The 19,624-nt window shown below is 55.1% G+C and overlaps 1 protein-coding gene across 6 annotated transcripts in view; it reads left to right on the top strand.

Annotated features, from left to right (window-relative positions):
- Positions 1-19,624, top strand: part of ZNF831 (zinc finger protein 831) — a 92,600-nt gene that overhangs the window by 19,147 nt on the left and 53,829 nt on the right. For 5 of the 6 annotated variants that reach the window (XR_006960326.1, XR_006960327.1, XM_047069502.1 and 2 more), the window contains exons 2-3: positions 7,961-11,635; positions 12,677-12,816. Coding sequence is in view for 4 of the 6 variants with exons in the window: in XM_047069502.1 (XP_046925458.1) it covers positions 7,997-11,635; positions 12,677-12,816 (3,779 nt within the window). In the remaining 2 variants the exon portion in view is untranslated. The remainder of the gene's footprint in view (positions 1-7,960; positions 11,636-12,676; positions 12,817-19,624) is intronic. The other variant, XM_047069503.1, reaches the window with a different exon arrangement.

Raw genomic sequence — 19,624 nt, 5'->3', positions numbered from 1 at the left:
TGCAGGCTCTCGGCACGCCCTCTCCGGCCTCTGGCAGCTTCTGGTGGCTCCAGGTGCTCCTGGGCTTGTGACCACAACCCTTGTCTTTGCCTGCCTGGGCACGTGGCCTTCACATGGCTGTCTCTGCGTCGTCCCCCTTCTCACGTGGGCACTGGTCATTGGATTTAGTGCCCACGCACCTTCTGGTACAAGTCCTCTCACCTTGGGGCCCAAGACGTCTAATAAAGACAGAAGGTAATTGTGAAGAACTTTCACTCTCAACAACATCTCCTCTGGAGATGATGGTCTTTCCAGAAATCCCGATTTGCATTTGGGAAGCTGAATCTTAACCTTGTTTCGCCGTCTGTCTTCCTTTAGGAGGGAATATGTCTCCCAGCAGCTTGCCCTTGGGCAAATGTTTCCCTCCCTCGGGGCCCCCTCCCCTGGAAGAGCAGCATCGCCTTCCAGAGGGGCAGCCTGGTGTGGATTGGGCGACTCAGCCCACGTAAAGCACTCGGGTGCTGGTGACGGGCACACGGCAGGCACTAAATGAGGCTCAGGTGTGCCTGATACAAACCTGTAGAAATGCTCGGCTCTTTGGGCAGATAGATGCCTCAGGTTGATGAGGGTGAACTGGATTAACTTGGAAAAGGAAGAAAGAGAAACAGGCCAATAACTGTCAGTGGACTGTTCCCGTTTTGTGCTTATGCTGTGATAAGAGCCTGTAGGTAGCATCTCCTTTATCCTCCTTGGTTCTCCCCATTTTACAAATGAGAGCCTAACGTTAGAGGAGCTTGCCCAAGCCATCCAGCGGCCGAGTGGCAGAACTGGGACTCGAGCCTGGGAGGTGGTCCTTCTTCAGCCCAGGGACCCCAGGGCCCCGGGAGAGCCGGGCAGAGATACTGCCTGGCGCCTGGGACAGGGCACCCTCGGAGCCAGTCCCGGCCTGACTCTCCTCCCTCCCTGCTCTCACCTGCAGTCCTCACCAGAGGCTTCTCCACTGGGGGCACGGGGCAGAGGGAAGAAGGTCCGGTTTCTCTGGAAGGTCTGGCTGAAGGTGTCCCAGGTCAAGATCTTAAATTGAAGGTGCATCCCCCGAAGTATGGGGCTGTACATTCAAGTGTGCAAGGTCATATCGGGGCCCCACAGATACACTTTTAAAAAGATCGTTACGGGGGCGCCTGGGTGGCGCAGTCGGTTAAGCGTCCGACTTCAGCCAGGTCACGATCTCGCGGTCCGTGAGTTCGAGCCCCGCGTCAGGCTCTGGGCTGATGGCTCGGAGCCTGGAGCCTGTTTCCGATTCTGTGTCTCCCTCTCTCTCTGCCCCTCCCCCGTTCATGCTCTGTCTCTCTCTGTCCCAAAAATAAATAAACGTTGAAAAAAAAAAATTTAAAAAGATCGTTACGTATTTATTTTAATAATAGCTCTAAGGACAAAAATGATCTTTTTTTCTTCTCCAGTTAGGACAAGAACTTATTTACTTATTTATGTTTTTTACTCTGACGGGCAAAGCATGGCATCATGGTACCCACCTTGCATTCCTTGGCTGGTGAGGGTAAACGTCTTTTCACGTGTCTTTTTAAAAATTGTTTTGATTTTAATTTTAAAAATTAATGGACTTTACTTTTTTTAAAGTTTATTTATTTTGTGAGAGAGAGCGTGAATGGGGGAGAGCAGAGAGAGAGAGAGAGAGAGAGAGAGAGAGAGAATCCCAAGCAGGCGCCATGCTGTCCGCACAGAGCGCAGCATGGGCTCAATCTCGTGAATCGTGAGATCAGGACCTGAGTCAAAATCAAGAGTTGGATGCTTAACTGGCTGAGCCCCCGAGGCGCCCCCAGACTTTGCTTCTTTAGAGCAGTTTTGGGTTTTTAGAAGAACGAGGGGAAAGTACAGAGGGCCCTGAAGAGTGCGCACCCTTAGCCCCCATCCACTTCTGCCTGTGTTTGCCGTCTTGCATGCATGTGGCTGTTGTTACAGCCGATCGGCCAGTATTAATCCGTTATTATTAACTGAAGCTCACGGTTTCCATTGGGCTCCCTCCTGGCGTTGCACATTCGGTGGGTTTGCACACATGTGTAGTGATAACGCATCCACTTGCAGTGTTAAACAGAAGCGTTTCACTGCCCTAAACATCCTCTGTGCTCCACCAGGCCGTCCCTCCTTCCTCCCCACCAGGCCCCAGCAGCCACTGGTCTTTTTACTGTCTCCAGAGTCTTGTCCTTTCCAGAACGTCTCACGGGGTCATACAGGCTGTAGCCTTTTCAGGCTGGCTGCTTGCATTCAGTAACCTACATTTACGGTTCCTCCGTGTCTCTTCGTGGCTTGGTCGCGTTTCTTTTTAGCGGTGGTTAACATTCCATCGTCAGATGGGGCACAGTTTCCATTTGCCTACTAAAGGACAGCTTGGCTGGTGTTAGCAGTCAGAATTAGAATCACTAGAAACATTCACGGGCAGGTTTTTGTATGAGCGTCAAGTCGTGGCTTACAGGGTGAGGATCTAGTCTCCCCAAAGGCATTTTTTTTTTTTACCCTCTAAAAGTTGATACACATAACATACAGTTTATTCTTTTAACCATTCCTAAGTGTGCAGTTCAGAGGCACCGAGTACATTCACATTGTTGAACATACGGTCCCCCTTTTAAAGCAACCGTATTCCAGGGGCACCTGGTGGCTCAGTCAGAAGAGCATGTCATGTAACTCTTGATCTTGGAGCTGAGTTGGGTGTGGAGATTACTGAAATAAACTTAAAAAAGAAGACAAACTTAAAACAACAACAAAGCAACCGTATTCCAGCAAACCCCAGTTATCCAGGGGTGGGGAGGAGGTCAGGGTCTGAGGGGTCCCCACAGGGCACAACGACTGGCACCCGGGGGCTTGGGAAACTCGCAGCTCAAACAGTAGACCCAGCCCCGCATTCTTCCCCAGAAGTTCAGCATTTGGGGTAATACGTTTGGGGTACATTTCTGTGTGGTCTTCTCTGTCAGCTTCCCAACATGAAGTTTTAGAACCTGTTGGTGGCATTTCCGTGCTCTTTCTTTGCCCAGGTCCCTGGATGGGTTGTCTTTGGAAAAGGGGGCTTTGGAAAATAGTCCCTTCTTTCCTGCAAATTTCTCCCTCCTCTCCGTTCACCTCCCTGTAAAGCTGCACACTCACAGCAGTATTACTGGCCCGGGGGGCTCGGAGGAGGTGGGGGGCCGTGCACGTGGCAGAATGGAGGAGGCGAGGGGTCCTTCACACTCTCCACGTGGTGGACCCTGAGGATGGCAAGGAGGCGAGCCCCTGGCCGCGAGTCTTGCCAACCGGCTGGTCTTCCCAGAGCCTTCCCAACCTTGTGCCTCAATTTCCCCATTAGTCCAGCGGGAATCGTATGACCTGCTGCCACCTTGGTCCGGAGTGAGAAAAATTAGTAGTGGCCTTTTGAGGTCTCCCTGGAGGAGGGTGTCAGTTGGCTCATTATCTTGCCGGCCGGGATCAGCTGCTCCTAAAGGCGTCCATTTTGCTGTGATCACACAACAGGCTGCGGAGAGGGCCAAATAATCGTCGTGGCAGGTGTATCAGAAATGGAGCACTCTTTTTCTGGGGTTTCTGTTTTGAAGCCCGCACCTCCCCACCGAGGCCGCTTTTCTCTTTCCGCCGAGGGAGGGCCGATGTCAGGGGCCATGCTCAAGGTGATGCTCAGCCCTCAGCTCCCCAGGCAGGCCCCCCGGGACGCAACCCGAGTTTTCCTGGTCCCTCCGGGGCCCGTCTCAGGCTCTGGTACTCACCCTGGGGTGCGGGAACCCCGTGGGCCTCCTCCGTCTTGCCTGCCTGGACTCGCACAGTGGGTGCTTTGTGTTTCGTCCTGGGCTCTCCCCTGATGGCCTTAGAGGGTGGGGTCCAGGTCACCCCTCCGCCCAGCTCACCCTGAAGCCGACTCTGGGGGACCTCCTCCTTTCCCTCCCACTCCTCCTCCTTCCCATCTCTTCCCAACTTGGGGACCGTCAGAACTGAGGGTTGGGAAATGGATTTCCTTCTTAGGGTTTAAGCTCTGGAATCCAGAAGGCTTCACTCTGTCTCTGCTGCAGCAACTCCAGCATGAGCCCTGCCCGCCCATCTCCCCCTGCACTGGCCACATAGGAGCCAGCCCACGGACGCTGTGGGCCTGCTGGCTTTCTGGGGCCCCAGAGCTGCTCAGTGTGTGCACTGGGCCAGTTGCACAGCCAACATCTCGTTGCTCCCGGGAAGACCTTCCATGCACGAGCGGCCTTCTCGCCCTGTGGGGCCGCCGAGGCGTGTGTTCTATGCGATCTCCCATCGTTGCCTCGTCGAGTCACGCTCTGGCCGCCCCATGACGCTTTATAGGCTCCTTCACCCTGTCTTTCTCTCTCCCCTGTGAGTGTTTCCTGGGGTCACCTCCCAAATAGAATCCTGGCAATGGCATCTTTTTGCGGGGAACCCAACATGACACAGCATCTCTTCTCAGAAGCAGGGAATGGGGCCTGCTGACCGATGAGGGAAGAGACTCACTAGTTGATAGTTCAAACTGTCGAGGCGGATCTTTGGAAACCCGGATGAGTGGGCCCTTCCCCCACGCCTGGCACCGCGCCCAGCGTTCTCACAGACAGCATTTCGGACGGTCCTCCCTGTAGCTCTGCCCGAGTGGCCTCTTCTCAGCGCCGAGGGGTCTGGGTCTCGGGGCTGATCTGCCCGCCAGCCGAGGAAGCAGGGACCGACACTCAGCTCCCATGGTTCCCAGGGGGAGCACCTCGAAATTCCTCAGCTAGCAGAAAGGCTGCGGCACCTCGAGGTCAGCCATTGTCTCCCGTCGGCATCAGCACCAAGGAATTCCAGGACCCCGTTCCGATCTCTACAGACTCTTGTCTTTGAACCTTTCCCGAAAAAATTACATCGCGCCAGATGCTTTGCGACAGGGGAGACGGTGGCGCGAGAGCCATTCGAGGGGCAGCGACCTGGAGGGCGGGTTTCACATTACAAAGGAGTCTGACAGCGTTGGCCGATTCCTGTGGTGTGAACACCCCCAGCACAGCCAGTCCCAAGCTATGAACGTGACGGGTGGGAAGTGACGGCAGCGTGGAGTGCCACACCGTTGTGTGGCATGCCCACGATGCCGACGCAGCAAGTATTTAGTACCTTTTTTAGGGAGGTAAAATTCACGTAGCCCCACACTCCCCATCTTCACTATTTATTTATTTATTTATTTATTTATTTATTTATTTTTGAATATGAAATTTATTGTCAGGTTGGTTTCCGTACAACACCCAGTGCTCATCCCAACCATTTTCACTATTTTACTTTATTATTATTTTTTTTAATGTTTGTTTATTTTTGAGAGAGAAAGAGAGAGAGAGACAGAGCGTGAGCAGGGGAGGGTCAGAGAAAGAGGGAGACACAGAATCCGAAGCCGGCTCCAGGCTCCGAGCTGTCAGCACACAGCCCGACGCGGGGCTCAAACTCACAAACCGTGAGATCGTGACCTGAGCCGAAGTCGGACGCTGAACCGACTGAGCCCCCCAGGCGCCCCATTTTCACTATTTTAAAGTGGACATTTGGGCAGCATGAAGTACATCCACTGCCAGAACATTTTCATCCCTGCCTAGGAAGCCCTGAACCTGATCAAGCGGTCACCCCTCATTCTCTCTCTCCATCCCTGGCCATCATCGTAATCTGCTTTCCGTGTCTATGAATGTGCCCCATCCGGGTTTTTCACGCGAACGGAATTGTACGCTACGTGACCTCTCAGGTGTGGCTTCTTGCACGTGGCGTGTGTGTTCATGGCTCGTCCACGTTGCGGTGTGTTTCAGCACTGCCTTCCTTGCTGTGGCCGAAGGGGGCCTCCTTGTCTGGGTGTGTCGCGTTTTGGTTACCTGTTCATCCATCAGTGGACATCTGGGCTGTTTCTGCCTTTTGGCTGTTTCGAAATGTGCTGCTGTAAACATTCACATACACATTTTTATTTGAGCTCCTCTCTTTAGTTCTTTGGGGGTATTATGTGCCCAGAAGTGGGCTTGCTGGGTCATACGGTATTCCAAGTTTCACTTTTTGAGGAGCCTCCGAATTGTGGCTCGCCATCTTACATTCCCGTAAGCAGTGCTCGTGTGTCCTCACTTCCCGGCATCCTCACGGACACCTGTCATTTCCAGTTCTCTAGCCATGCCTAGCTGCTGTGAGGTCATGTCTCATCGGGGTTTTGATGTACGCTTTTTTTTTTTTTTTCTAATGACTGGTAGTGTTTAGCATCCATGCACGTGCTTTTGGCTGTTTGTAAATCTTCCTTGGAGAAGTGGGTGTTCAAGTCCTTTGCTCGTTTTTCAGTTGACTTGGTAGTTCTTTTGTTATTGAGTTGTAAGGGTTCTTTATTCTGCATGGACCAGACGTATGATTTGCGAGTACGTTCTCCCATTCTGTGGGCTGTCTTTTCACTTTCTTGATAGTGTCCTTTGACGCTCAAAAGTTTAATTTTGGTAAAAAAACAATGTAAAAAGTTGGTATAAAATTATATTTTAAGAAAGTTTAGTATACAATTATATAAAATTGATTTAAAAAGGTTTTTTTTTAAAATCACTCATGCTTTTGGTGTCATATCTAAGAATCCACTGCCGGATCAAAGGTCATGAAGATTTACTCCTGTGTTTTCCTCTGAGAGTTTTGTAGTTTCAGTTATTACATGTAGGTCTTTGATCGATTTTCAGTTGACGTGAGATAGGGAGTTCTACTTCATTCTTCTACATGTGACCATCCAGTAGTATATCTTTGTTTTTAACATAGCTTATTGTAAGTTTATGTAATTTAACTGTTAATAATGGCCGTGTTTAACAACCGGCTTACACAGTTCCTGAAAATCAGCTCTCAGGAGGCAGTGTGAGCTGATATGAGCCAATACGAAATGGTTTCAGCCACTATTTCCACCTTACCTGCTTGCTGCAAAAGGCAGGAGTTTGTATTTGTTTTTCTCAAGGAGCCCAGCTGGGGGATGACCACAGTGTGCTTACAGAGCTCCTGGGGAGTGTCTGGGCAAGGAGCATCTGAAGACCCCTGCTCCTGTAGCCATGGGCTCGTCCACCCTCCTGCCGTTGAATCTGGCTTTCCCCCTCCCCTGGTTCAAAGAACGTGGCTGGGTCTCTCTGCCTGTCTTGCCTCCACATTTGCCCAGCTCTTCCCTCTGGCTCAGAGGGAACTGATTATGTCCCAGCTGGTGTGGAGGGCTTTTGGAAGCCCCCCCTGTGAGCAGAGACCCAAGCCTGATCCTGAGGTTGAGAAAGTGCCCCTTATCCTGGTTGGGTAACCGGATAAAATACTGGATGCTCAGCGACGTTTGGATTTCAGGTAGATAACCCATAATTTTTAGTATAAGCGTGACCCGTGCGAGATTGGGGTAGACTTCTACTAAAGAATTATGCGTTGTTTCTCTGAAATTCATTTAGTTGGGATCTTGTGTTTTCATTTGCTGAATCTGTTAGGCTCTCCCTCAGGTCAGCGTTCTAACCTTCTGCCCTCTTCCAACAGCAGGGACTCAGAACCCCAGGGTGAAAAGGGTCCGAGGGCAGTGCCGATTCTCTGCCCGTTTTACAGGTCTGGAAACTGAGTCCCAGCGTGAACTTTTCTTTCTCATGAAGTCAGCGCATTTTCTGAGTGTCCCCTCTGCACAGGGCCCTGTGCTGGGTGTTGGGAGTGACAGTGACAAGACTGCCGTGGGCCTGGGTAGGGGGCGGGAGTCAAGAGTTCCCTTTCGGCATGTGAAATAGACAGGATGCAGACAGACCTAGGTCCGGATCCTGCTGTGCCATGTGTCAGCTGCCTGTGAAGTCGCTTCCGCTCTTGGAGCCTCTGTCTCCCCTTTCCTGACGTGGGATGACGGTGCTTCCCTCGGGGGATTGTTCCCTGGCTTCAGTGGGGCGACGGCATGCCTGGTGGGGGCAGGGAAGAGTTTACTGCACGATCAGAGGAGAGAGGGACCGTGGTAAAGTTTGGTTGTTGCCCACAGGTCGCCAGGCATCCTGGGCCAGCCGGATGATGCAGGATGGAGGTGCCAGAACTCACTCGCCCTGCCTCGCCTGCCCGGGACCAGCCGGCTCCTGCCCCTGGACGCCCAGGAGCCTCAGGTGGGCAGGTCTCGCCTCACCTGACCCTGGGCCCCGTCATTCTGTCACCGGAGCAGGGTCTGGCCCCCGCCGTGTTCCTGAAGGCCCTGCCCATCCCGCTGTACCACACGGGGCCCCCGGGGGGCCTCCAGCCACGAGCCCCCCTGGTGACGGGCAGCCTGGATGGGGGCGGCGGACCCTTTATCCTCAGCCCCCTGCCGCAGCCCGAAGGCCCCGGCCCCACGCAGGCGGGGAAGCCGGCAGCCCCGACCCTCACCGTGAACATCGTGGGCACGCTGCCCGTCCTGTCGCCGGGCCTGGGGCCCACGCTGGGCAGCCCGGGGAAGGTACGGAACGCCGGCAAGTACCTCTGCCCACACTGTGGCCGCGACTGCCTGAAGCCCAGCGTTCTGGAGAAGCACATCCGGTCCCACACGGGCGAGAGGCCCTTCCCGTGTGCCACCTGCGGCATCGCCTTTAAGACCCAGAGCAACCTGTACAAGCACAGGCGCACCCAGACGCACCTCAACCACTCCCGGCTGTCTTCGGAGTCTGAGGGAGGGGGCGGCAGCCTCCCGGAGGAGGGGGACGGGGCCGGAGAGAGCTCCAGGGCAGCGGGCGCAGGGGACGGCTGGAGCCAGAGCCGATCCGGGAGGCCCCTCTCTCCAGGCGCCCAGGGTGCCGGGCGCTGCCCGGGGCCAGCCACGCACCCGTCTTCTGTCACTAAGACCCTGGGTCTGAAGTTGGAAGCCGTTCCCCTTCCGGGGTCCGCACCAGCCGACAGAGAGACCCCCGTGGACTCTGCCCACGCGGCCTCCCCCGCGCGCACCCTGGCCGGCGGCACCCAGCCGAGGCGGAAGTCGCCAGAGCAGCCGTCCCCGACCGCCGGCCCGCCGTGCGCCCCGCGGCAGCAGGCGGCGCCGTCCTCGGAGAAAGCCCGGGACGTCAGGGCCTCGGAGGGCCGGCTGAGGAAGTGTGAGAGCACGGACTCGGGCTACCTGTCCCGCTCGGACAGCGCGGAGCAGCCGCCGGCCCCCGGCAGCCCCCTGCGTGGCCTGTCGGAGGGGGAGGCGGCCCCGGGCCCGCGGCTGGAGCGGCAGCTGGAACAGCGCATCGCCTGGCTCATCTCTCACAACCAGGCCGTGGTGGACGACTCCCAGCTGGACAACGTGCGGCCCCGTAAGACGGTCCTGTGCAAGCAGGGCAGCATCGACCTGCCCATGCCCTACACCTACAAGGACTCCTTCCACTTCGACATCCGGGCGCTGCCCTCCGGCCGGAGGAAGCCCGCCGCCCTGGGCCCGGCCCGCTCTACCTTCACACCCCCCGACAAGGCGCGCCCGGTCTTCTTCCACTCCGTCCCCACCCAGCTCTCCTCCACCGTGGCGTGCGTGCCCATCACCAGGAGCAACTCGCTGCCCTTCGTCGAGGGCACGGGAACGTGGCAGGAGCCGCCGGACCCGCGGGACGCCGGTCCCCGGAGGCAGAAGCCTCTGAGCCCCAGGCCCGCCCCTGCCCGGCCGGCGGACGTCCCCGGCGGTCACCCCCGGGCCCTGGTCAGACAGGCGGCCGTGGAGGACCCGCCGTGTCCCCTCACCGGAGACGGCCCGGCCCCCACAGAGGACCTGGATGGAAGCAGAGCGGCTGCGGGGGAGGGGGCGGCCAGCAGGGGCGGAGCAGCCGGGAAGAAGTGCGGCCAGAGGCCGCTGAAGATGTTCTCCCAGGACAAGTGGCAGGTGTATGGGAAAGAGACATTCAAGAGAATCTACCAGAAAATGAAAACCAGCTACCACGGAGGCAAGAAGGCACGGGAGGGGACGGTGGGGAGTGGGACAGAGCTAGGCCGTCCTCTCCAGGAAGAGGTAGCAGGGGACGAGGGCACCGCCCCATCGCAGGGCGGGCGGACCCCTGTCCGTGGAGATGTGTCTGTGGGGACCCAGCCGGGGCCTTGGGGACGTCCGCTGGCCCAGGAGGGCTTGCCGGTGATGGATCCAGCCACGGAGGGGGAGACGGCGGCCAGAGCAGGAGGCAGGGACCAGCCCAGGGTGAACGGGGCCACCTTACCCTCCACCCTCAGCTGCAGAGAACCCCCCTGTTCGGGCAGCAAGAGCCCTCTGCTTCCTCCAAATGGGAGGCTGGAGCTGGGGACTCAGCGGCCCGTAGCACCTGGTCCCCTCAAGGGAGGTACCCTAGAGGCTCCCGTGCCGGTTTCGGCAGACCCTCACCTGGAAGGAGGCACCCGTGGTGGGGGCGGCAAGGAGACCTGCCAGCAGGCCCCAGCGGTGTCGAGGCAACCCAGCGGGGGCACCGGGGAGCCCCAGCCTTCAGAGGACAAGCTCCCATCGGAGAGAAAGAAGCTGAAGGTGGAGAAGCTGAGCTGCCAGGAGCCGCCAGAGCCCGTGGGAGCAGAAGGAGAGACCCCGAGTGGCCCCGCGCAGGCCACCTCCCCGCCATCTCAGAACCAGGACGGTGATCCTGGGGACAAGCTGGGAGAGCCGTGCGGGAGTGCTGATGGCGTGGCGGGGGGCAGGGCTGGGGAGCCAGCAAAGCCGTCGGAAGTTTGTGGCGTCTCCTCTGCTGTTCCATCTGTGGCCCTGAGGCAGGTCCTGCAGGACCCGTGTCCTGCAGCTGTGTCCCCTGGACGTCACCCCCAGCTGGCCACGCAGCCCCAGGCCCCCGGCGTCCTCACTGCCCCGGCAGACACTGCCTTTCCCCCCAAGTACCTGCTCAGGCTGCCTCAGGGTGAGGCCTGCCCCCCACCTCCCACCGCCCAGGGTCCCAGACGAGGCCAGGACCCTCTCTGCAGGAGAAGGTGGCCGGAGGAACAGCCCTCCGTTGTTGGGCCAGGGCTGGGGACCCGCCTGCCGCCCTGCCCAGCCACAGGCTTGGCCTCCGGTGGAGCAGACATCTTCGAGGAGGATCCCGGCTGGTCCAGGCACTGGGGCAGGAGAAAGGGGGTGCAGGGAGAGGAGAAGCCAGACTTGGATGCCGACACCCCAGCAGCAGGGCCGTCCCCTGGCTCATCCTCCGGTGCCTCCAGGGAGACGACCTCCTTCCTGCCCACCCCAGCGTGTGCCACCCAGAAGAGTGGGACCCCTGAGCCCCGACACCTCTGCGTGGGTAGCACTTCAGTGGGGGCCAGGCCCTCTGGGAGTGTCCTGAGTCCCTGTGCCCTCGGCAGGGAGTTGGGCGGACCTCCCGAGAATGCCCCGGAAAACTCCCCCTCAGGGCCTCTGGCCGGGCTCAGTTCCTGCTGCTGCTTCCTCACGGCCCCCGCGTCCCCGGGCTGGCCCCAGCTGGCCTCGTGTACCCACTCAGAAACCCTGCGGAGCACCAGGGCCCAGGGCCCCTTCCCATCCTTGAGGGCTGAGCCCCGCCTCACGTGGTGTTGCCTGAGCCGAAGCCTGCCTCTGCCCACAGAGCAGAAGGAAACGACCGCCTCTGTCTACTTGGCTCTGCACTTCCTCGGTGGCAGCACCCGGGACGAGGGTCCAGATGCCCCGCCCCTGAGCAGGGCGGTGGTGGGAGGACGGACGAGGACGGCCCTGGGAGAAGGAGGGCAGGTGCGGACAGCAAAGGTAACACCCCCCCACCCCCTTGCCCAGGGCCCTGGGGCTGGGGGAGCGTGCTTGGCAGGCGGCACTTGTAGTGAAGGAGAGGGAGCGGGAAGCCGGCCTTGTAACACCTGCCGTCTGCTCCCAGAGGAGGCTGAGCTGTCACATACGGGGCAAGATAGGACAAGGGCTGAACGTGCAACACCAAAGAAAACAGACTCATGCAAACAGAAATGTCAAGGGAAAGAATTACTGCACCCAGGACCCTGGATGAGATACTTTTCATCACTAGACCTTAAATTTTACTGAGCTTCCTGGTAACAGCAGCAAAAAGTGAAATGAAACCCTGCCGAGGAGAGAGTTCTCTGGGTAACCTAAGATTATAAACCAGAAACTCTTACCGAGAGATAGATTCCAGGTGAAACCCCATCTCTTAAAAGGAGAGAGTTGTTGGGGTGCCTGGCTGGTTCAGGCGGTAGAGCATGTGACTCTCGATCTTGGGGCTGTGAGTTTAAGCCCCACATTGGATGTAGAGATTACTTAAAAAAAAAAATAGAGTTACCGTACTGGGGACTGAGGAAACAATTACTACGATCAGATTCAACTTGCGTCTGAGTTTCCTGGGAGCAGCGGCTAAAAGGGAAGGGGGCTGAGTGCTGCAGAGTGTCCACCTGTTAACCTAAGTGGTAGGTGTGTGGCCTCAACTTAAGAGCGCGTCCACATGTCTGGGTTATGTCCTGCTCTGAGATATCTTGGGCCAGGGCAGCCGGAGAGTATCCCGGAGCCTCGGCTCTGGTGTAGCCGTGCCGAACAGCGCCTGGACTCCAGAGCCCCCGCCACAGGGCTCTTGATCCCGAGAATGGCGATCAACAAAGAATGTGCTGGGTCCAAGACCCGGTTTGGCCTGCCTGCCTCCGCCGGGCAATTAGGCGCGGGATGCAGGGGCTCCTAGAGAGATGGATGGAGTTGGCGGTGGGGGCAGGGCTGGCCACGGCGTCGCCTGGGCCCCCAGTTAGCACTGTAGGGCTCTCAGCAGTACGATGCCAACGTGCCGGGTATTTTCAGCTCTTCTGCCCAGTGGCCTCAGGGATGGTGTCCCAGGAGCGGGTGTCTGAGCCTGAGTGGAAGAAAGGACCGCCTTGGAGGAAGGCAAAGCTGTTTCGGGGGAGTGGCAAACAGAAGAGGCTGAGCGTCCGCGCCAGAAGGTAGGGTGTGTGACCCACTGTCCGTCTCACACGTGCCCAGCGTATCTGGAGCTACAAGGGGCGGTTCCCCTAACTCCCGGGAGGACCTTCGCGGGGTTCCAGAGCTGTCCGTGTGCTCCAGAGGAAGGGCTTGTGTGTGGAGTGAGGGTCTGGAGGTCCGTGGGTAAAGGAATCAGTTGGCTCTCCATCAGCCCATCTGCACAGTCCCCCTACCCCCGATCGGATCGTGTGTTTCTCTGGAGGGCCAAACACTCCAAGGCCAGGAGTCCAATAAACACTTGAAAGAACTGAGTTGAAAACACATCCACTGGCTTAAGTCCTGAGGAGAGAGTGTATTAATTATTTATAGCTTTTATTGCTTTTTTTATTTATGCAAGCGTTGCGTGTCCTTTGCGGAAAAATTGGGAAATACAGACGAGCAAAGAGGAGATGATAAAGCATCCTAGTCCTCGTGCTCGGGGTAATGCCACTGGTGCGTGGGGCGCTCCCTTCCAGACTTTTCCCTGCGGTGTGTGTGCACACACAGCATCTCCTGACAGCAAATGGGACGCACAGTTTTTTACTAATACAGTCTTTCATCACACCGTTCTTTGATGGTCTCGCCCCTTTGCTCCAAACCCTCTAACCACTGTGGGCAAGGGGGAAAGGCCCCTCTTTAGCCAGGCCCCAGCCTCTCCGTGCCACCCGAGAAGCTGTTGTCTGATTTTTCCCATGGCCTCCTGTCCCGCTCACGGTGACTTTGAGCCTCCTCCCCCTCTCCCATTCTCAAATTCACACTCCGAACCCAGGTCCCGGCTGCTTTCCCAAATCCCCCGCCACGTCTCGGCCCCCTATTCTCCCCTCCCTGGAAGGCTCCCACCTTCTGCCCCCATTGTCAGTATTTGACCCAAACCCGAGATACTCTTCAAGAGGCCGGGCAGGGTCCGAATTCTTCCCTGCAGCTGCTCAGAACCTCGGCGGCTGGAGAAGACACGTCCTCTGGACGTGCCTGGAGAGGGGGCCCCGGCTCAGCTGTCTGCCAGGCCCGCGTGTCCAGGGCTGACACGGCTGAGGGCTTGCTGTGCCCCGGGTGCCGTGTAATGACCCCGCCCCATTTTCCTCCCGAGGAGCCCGAGACGCAGACAGATCAGGTGGCCAGATGTGGCCTCACGGACCCAGATGTGAATCAGCAAGTCTTCCCCCAGAGCCCGGTTGCTCCGCACTCCGCACCCTGCGGTGGGCCTGACACTCACCTGGAGTTTTCTGGGTTTTCTTGTGATGCTGAGTCACAGTCCTCCGGTCTGGGGCCTGAGCAGGCGCTTCCCACGGGCTCCCAGGTGACGCTAAGGGTGCCGGCCCAGGGAGCACTGTTGGAGGAGCCGTGCTAGTGTTGCCCCAAGCCCCGTTTCAGCCCACCCGTTCGTTGCCAAACGAAAGAAGGATTGCTCTGTGTCACGGGACATCCGGCCCTACCCCGCACCCCTGAACCGTGCAGAGTGGGGGAGGGATGGCTCCCTCGGGGAATATTTGGGTGCCCTTTTCAGACCGCATGAACGCTAGCCAGACCGAAGAGTAGCTGCCCGTGGATTCTGGGAGCACGGGGACACTGGCACGTGGCCTCGTCCCTCCAGCGGTATCTCCCACGTTGGACTGACCTGGAAGGAGCGCTAGGTTACGCGGAGTGACAGCCGCCAAGCTGTTTCTGGGTGTCAGGTCACGGGCCCGGGAGTCGTGGGGAGAGGGCCGAGCGTGCGTGCCTGTTAGCCACTCCCGCCTCCCGGGACCCCACCCAGTGCAACAGCTCAGCACCGTGTACCTGCCGGGTGCCGCAGGTGGAGGCCGTGCGGGAACCCTTCCCAGCGCGGCTGCTGGTGCCAGGCCCACGCCCTGGGAGGCCCGGAGAGGTGTGCCAGCACCTCCTGGGCCGCACATGGCCCGTGTGGGAATCTTGTGAGGCCTGACCGTATCTAAAAGTCTTGGCTCTTAGTAGCCAGATAAATACCAGGAGAGTTCACAGAAAAATCTGGATTTCCAGCTTGTCTTGAAACATCTGAAGCCCTGGGGACGCCAGGCCCTCCTTCTTGCATGGCAGCGGCTGGCGGGAGCTGAGAGTGACCGCCTCGTGGGCAGCGCCCGTGCTCCCCAGCTTGCTCAGGCCCCACCTCTCCCTGTCGTGTGACGTTCGAGTTTGCAAACCTTGGTCTTAACGTGCGGCCTGGTGGGGGGGGGGGGGCAGAAGACTGCCTCCCCAGCCAGCGAGCTTCTCGGCAAGAGCCCGTGGGTGGCAAGGCGAGGGGGCATTGGCCCCAGTGTAGAACCAGGAGGGGTCTGAATTCAGACTGGGCAGCTCTGTCCCGGAGCCCCTGACTGGGTGAAGTGAGAATGGGGCCACTGAAATTTTTATGTCCATTGAGCATTTATTGGGCAACCGTGATTCATTTGTCGTTTGTGCCTTTTTTGGCTTACAGCTGTCCTGAGTTCATGTCAGCTTCGGGGCTTGGCACTTGCAGACCCCCCCCCCCCCCGCCCCACCTCCTCCTGCAGAGCTCACCTGTGGCTGTTCACATAGCTGGCTCCCCCTCCTCTCAGGCAAGACCTCGCTATCACAGTGGGACCTCCTCGACCTCTGTACTTCGGTGGTCCCCCCTCCCGTCATCTGGTTTCATTGCCTTCACAGCCTGTTGGCAGAATTCTTTTTTTTGAGGCATAGAATTCATGGTAGCTTCCTGCTGCTTTTTTTTTTTTTTAAAGTTTGTTTATTTGTCTGAGAGAAACACCGTGTGAGTTGGGGAGGGGCAGAGAGAGAGGGAGAGAGAGAATCCCAAGCAGGCTCCGCACTGTCGGCACAGAGCCCGATGCGGGGCTCGAACTCACAAACCGTGAGATCATGACCTGAGCTGAAACTAAGAGATGCTTAACTGGCTCAGCCACCCAGGTGCCCCTTGTGGTAGCTTGTTTCTTAAAGACCAGCAGTGGAGACAGAATGTGCCTCTGGTGCCTTGTCTCTGACTTCTAGAGCTTCTGAAGGGCTTGCCTGATTAGGTCAGGCCCACCCAGGATAATCTACCTTTTGATTAGAAACTTTAATTGCATCAGCAAATCCTCAGGAGAAGAGGATTACACAAAGGCGTGACCTACAGGATCACCCCAGGCTGTGTTTGCCAGGCCCAGCTTTCCCCGGCTCACCCAGCTAATGGAATTAGAGTTGCAACCAGTTGAGTTTTCTGACCCAGTGCCTTGCATCAGATCATTCATGATGAATGGTCCTCTTAGTGAAGGACACACATCTCTGGGGAGGTGTTCGGAGGGGAATATGATGCTGGCCTTCTAAGAAAGTTCCTTCTAAAGGCAGTTTCTTTTTTTAAAATTTTTTTTTTTTTCAACGTTTATTTATTTTTGGGACAGAGAGAGACAGAGCATGAACGGGGGAGGGGCAGAGAGAGAGGGAGACACAGAATCAGAAACAGGCTCCAGGCTCTGAGCCATCAGCCCCGAGCCTGACGCGGGGCTCGAACTCACGGACCGCGAGATCGTGATCTGGCTGAAGTCGGACGCTTAACCGACTGCGCCACCCAGGCGCCCCTCTAAAGGCAGTTTCTTATGAAGCCACCGGTTCAATGGCACTTGGCCTGCAAAGGTTTGATAAAAGAGACGACCAATTCGTTTGACTCGCGTGAGTTGTCAAACTCAATCCATTTTCTGGTGGTGGGTGGCATAGTTAGATGATAGAGCTTTTTGGAGAAATGTGCTGCTTCTCTTTCGTATTTGGTCCAGCTTCAGAGACATGGATCGGCGCTCGCTCTCAGCGCTGGTGCGGGGAAAATGCTGAAAGGTGGTGCCTAGAGGTGCTTCAGCTCACTGTTCTGGAAGCCATGCACAGAGCTCGTGTTTTGTCTTCAATGTGTTGAAATCTGTCCATCTCTCGCATAGTAACTTAGGGCGAATTTGTAACAGAAGTTAATAGTAACATAGGATTTGCATACACTTACTTTGCAGATAACCAAACGGAAAAACTAATTTGATGAAGGGTTGCTTGGGCTGTCTACCTACCCACCTGCCTGGCTACCGTCTATCACTGTTGCTGCTGTAACAAACCACCAGTTTAACGTAGATGCGTCTTTAAACAACCCCAGTGTATTATTTCAAAGTTCTGTAGGTCAGAGCTCATTAAGGGGTCACCTGACAAGATCAAGGTGCCAGCAGGGCTGCGTTCCTTCTGGAGGCTCCCATGGAGAATGGGCTTCCTACTCATTTGCGTTGTTGGCAGAATTTTGCCCCGTGGCTGGTGGCCCCTCGTGTGTGTCCTGAACCGGCAAGGGCGGGCTGGGTCCCTTTTCACCCTTCAGGCACCTGCTCCTTCCTGTCCAGCTTCATTTCTCTGACCTTCTGCCTCTCTTTCGTTGTTAAGGACTCACGTGGTTAGGCTGGGTTTACCTGGCTAATCCAGGACGTCCTCGTCATCATGGGGTCTGTGCCCTTAAAAATTCCCTTTTACCACGGAAGGTAACCTAGTCACAGCTCTGGGGGATTAGCATATGGGCATCTTTTAGGGTGGGGTCATTATTCCACACCGTCCACCTGTCCATTTGTCTGTCCAGCCACATGTGTATGACCGTGTATATGCACGTATGCATCCGTGGATGTACGTGTCTACCCGCTCACGTACGTGGGTGTACGTGAATGTCTGTCGTTCGTTCGCTCGCAGGTTCTCAGGAAAGGGGTCTGTTTTCTCATTCACACTCCCATTTTACTTCAGTTGTCTTACGTTTCACCAGAAAACGAAACACTGTAGCAGGGATTCCCCATTGGCCCTAAGTCACAGCAAATGGTGGAATTCGTGTCGCAGAGTATCTGTTCTCTTTTCCTCCTTTTTTTTTTTTTTTTTGAAAACATTTGAAAATGCAGAAAAGTTCAGAAAAATATATAACAGACTGCTAGGTAATGATCCAGAATTAACAAATATTAATATTTTGTCATATTTGTTTCTGAGCCTCTAAAAAATAAAATATTAGTTTGTATACTATATATTATGTAAAATGAAACAAAACAAGATAATTACGTAGGTTTACATATTTGGCACTGATTGTTTCGATCTGTGTCTTCATACTTTACAAATCGGTGTATACACTAATAATATATGCGATTGTTTTGTGTCTTTATATTTTTTTAATGTTTATTTAAAAAAATTTTTTTAATGTTTATTTCTGAGACAGAGACAGAGCATGAGCGGGGGAGGGGCAGAGAGAGAGGGAGACACAGAATCGGAAGCAGGCTCCAGGCTCCGAGCTGTCAGCACAGAGCCCGACCCGGGGCTCGAACTCATGAACTACAAGACCATGACCTGAGCCGAAGTCAGATGCTTAACTGACTGAGCCACGCAAGCGCCCCTTGGGGGTGTGTATAAACATCATACCGAATTCATCATGCTTCAGTTCGCTTTATAACTCAGTGTTGTGTTTTTGAAGATCCAGCCATGTTGGACCAAATTCATTCATTGTAAGTGCTGTAGCGTGCTCCCTTGCACGAGTATGACTCATTTTATTGTCCGTTCCCCTATTTGTGGGCATTTAAATGGTTTCCAAATATTTTTTTTTTTTTTTGCTAACTTTGCAGCGAATGAATGTGTATGCATGCCTCCTTAAGCACAACGCAAGAAGTTTTCCAAGAATACACCCCAAAGTGGAATTGTTGGGTTATAAGGTAATCACATTTTCAACTTCACGCGTTATCACTGAATCACTCTCCAGAGTGGGTGTGTCAATTTACATTTCCTCCAGGTGTAAGTGAAGGTTGGCTCTGCTCCCATATTCCTACCGATGTTTGTCATTAGCTTACTTTTATGCTTCGCGCATCCAGACTGTAGAATTCTGTCTATATCCTAGGTTTGTACGTGTGCTTTGCCATTACACACACTGCAGATATTTTCCCACATCTATTCTCTGTCTTTTAAAAGCCCATTTATATATGTTTTACCCACATAATTGCAAACGTCTTGCCCCTTCATTCTCACATATCAGATCTTCTGGGACCGTTCTTCTGTCTGAAACACATTTCTGAAAACTTCCTTTAGAGCAGAAAAATCTCAGTTCTCATTAATCTGAAAGTACATGTATTTCATCCTTGTTGAAAACTGTTTTTTCTGGGTGTACAACCTTAGGTTGACAGTCATTTGCTCTCCATACATCGGAGATCTCATGCACTGTTTTTTGGCTTCCATTTTGTGGCGGAGAAGTCAGCTATTCGTGTACTCCTCTCTGGTCTCTTATGTCTGGCTACTTTTAAGATCTTCTTTTAATCTTTGGTGTTCCACTGTTTTACTTTGATGTATAAAGGTGTATGTTACTATTATTTATTCCATTAGGAGTCCCTTGGGCTTTTGTGATTTGTGGATTGATGTCTACCTAGAAAATTCTCTGCCTTCATTCTTCAAACATTGTCTCTACCCTGTTCTCTGTCTTCTCTTTCTGGAACCCTGAAATAACATATCTTAGATCTTCTCTTTTACGTGTCTTAACCTCTGTTTTCTGTTCTTTTCTTTTTTTTTAATTTTTATTTATTTTTGACAGACAGAGCATGAGCGGGGGAGGGGCAGAGAGAGAGGGAGACACAGAATCCGAAGCAGGCTCTAGGCTCTGAGCTGTCAGCACGGAGCCCGACGCGGGGCTCGAACTCACGAACTGTGAGATCATGACCTGAGCCGAAGTCGGACGCTCAGCCGACTGAGCCACCCAGGTGCCCCTTAACCTCTGTTTTCAATAACCTCGTCTTTCTGTGTGAAAATCTAGATGCTGTCTTTAAAATTTTATGAATTTTCTCAACCCCCTAAGTT

Source organism: Lynx rufus, unplaced genomic scaffold (assembly GCF_022079265.1).
Source record: "Lynx rufus isolate CCGP_SWC_20201006 ecotype Redwood Valley unplaced genomic scaffold, mLynRuf1.p SCAF_8, whole genome shotgun sequence".
In the NCBI taxonomy this organism is placed as follows: Eukaryota; Metazoa; Chordata; class Mammalia; order Carnivora; family Felidae; genus Lynx; species Lynx rufus.
The sequence above is the reverse complement of the archived record's forward strand: the minus strand, read 5'-3'. Positions and strand labels throughout refer to the sequence as shown.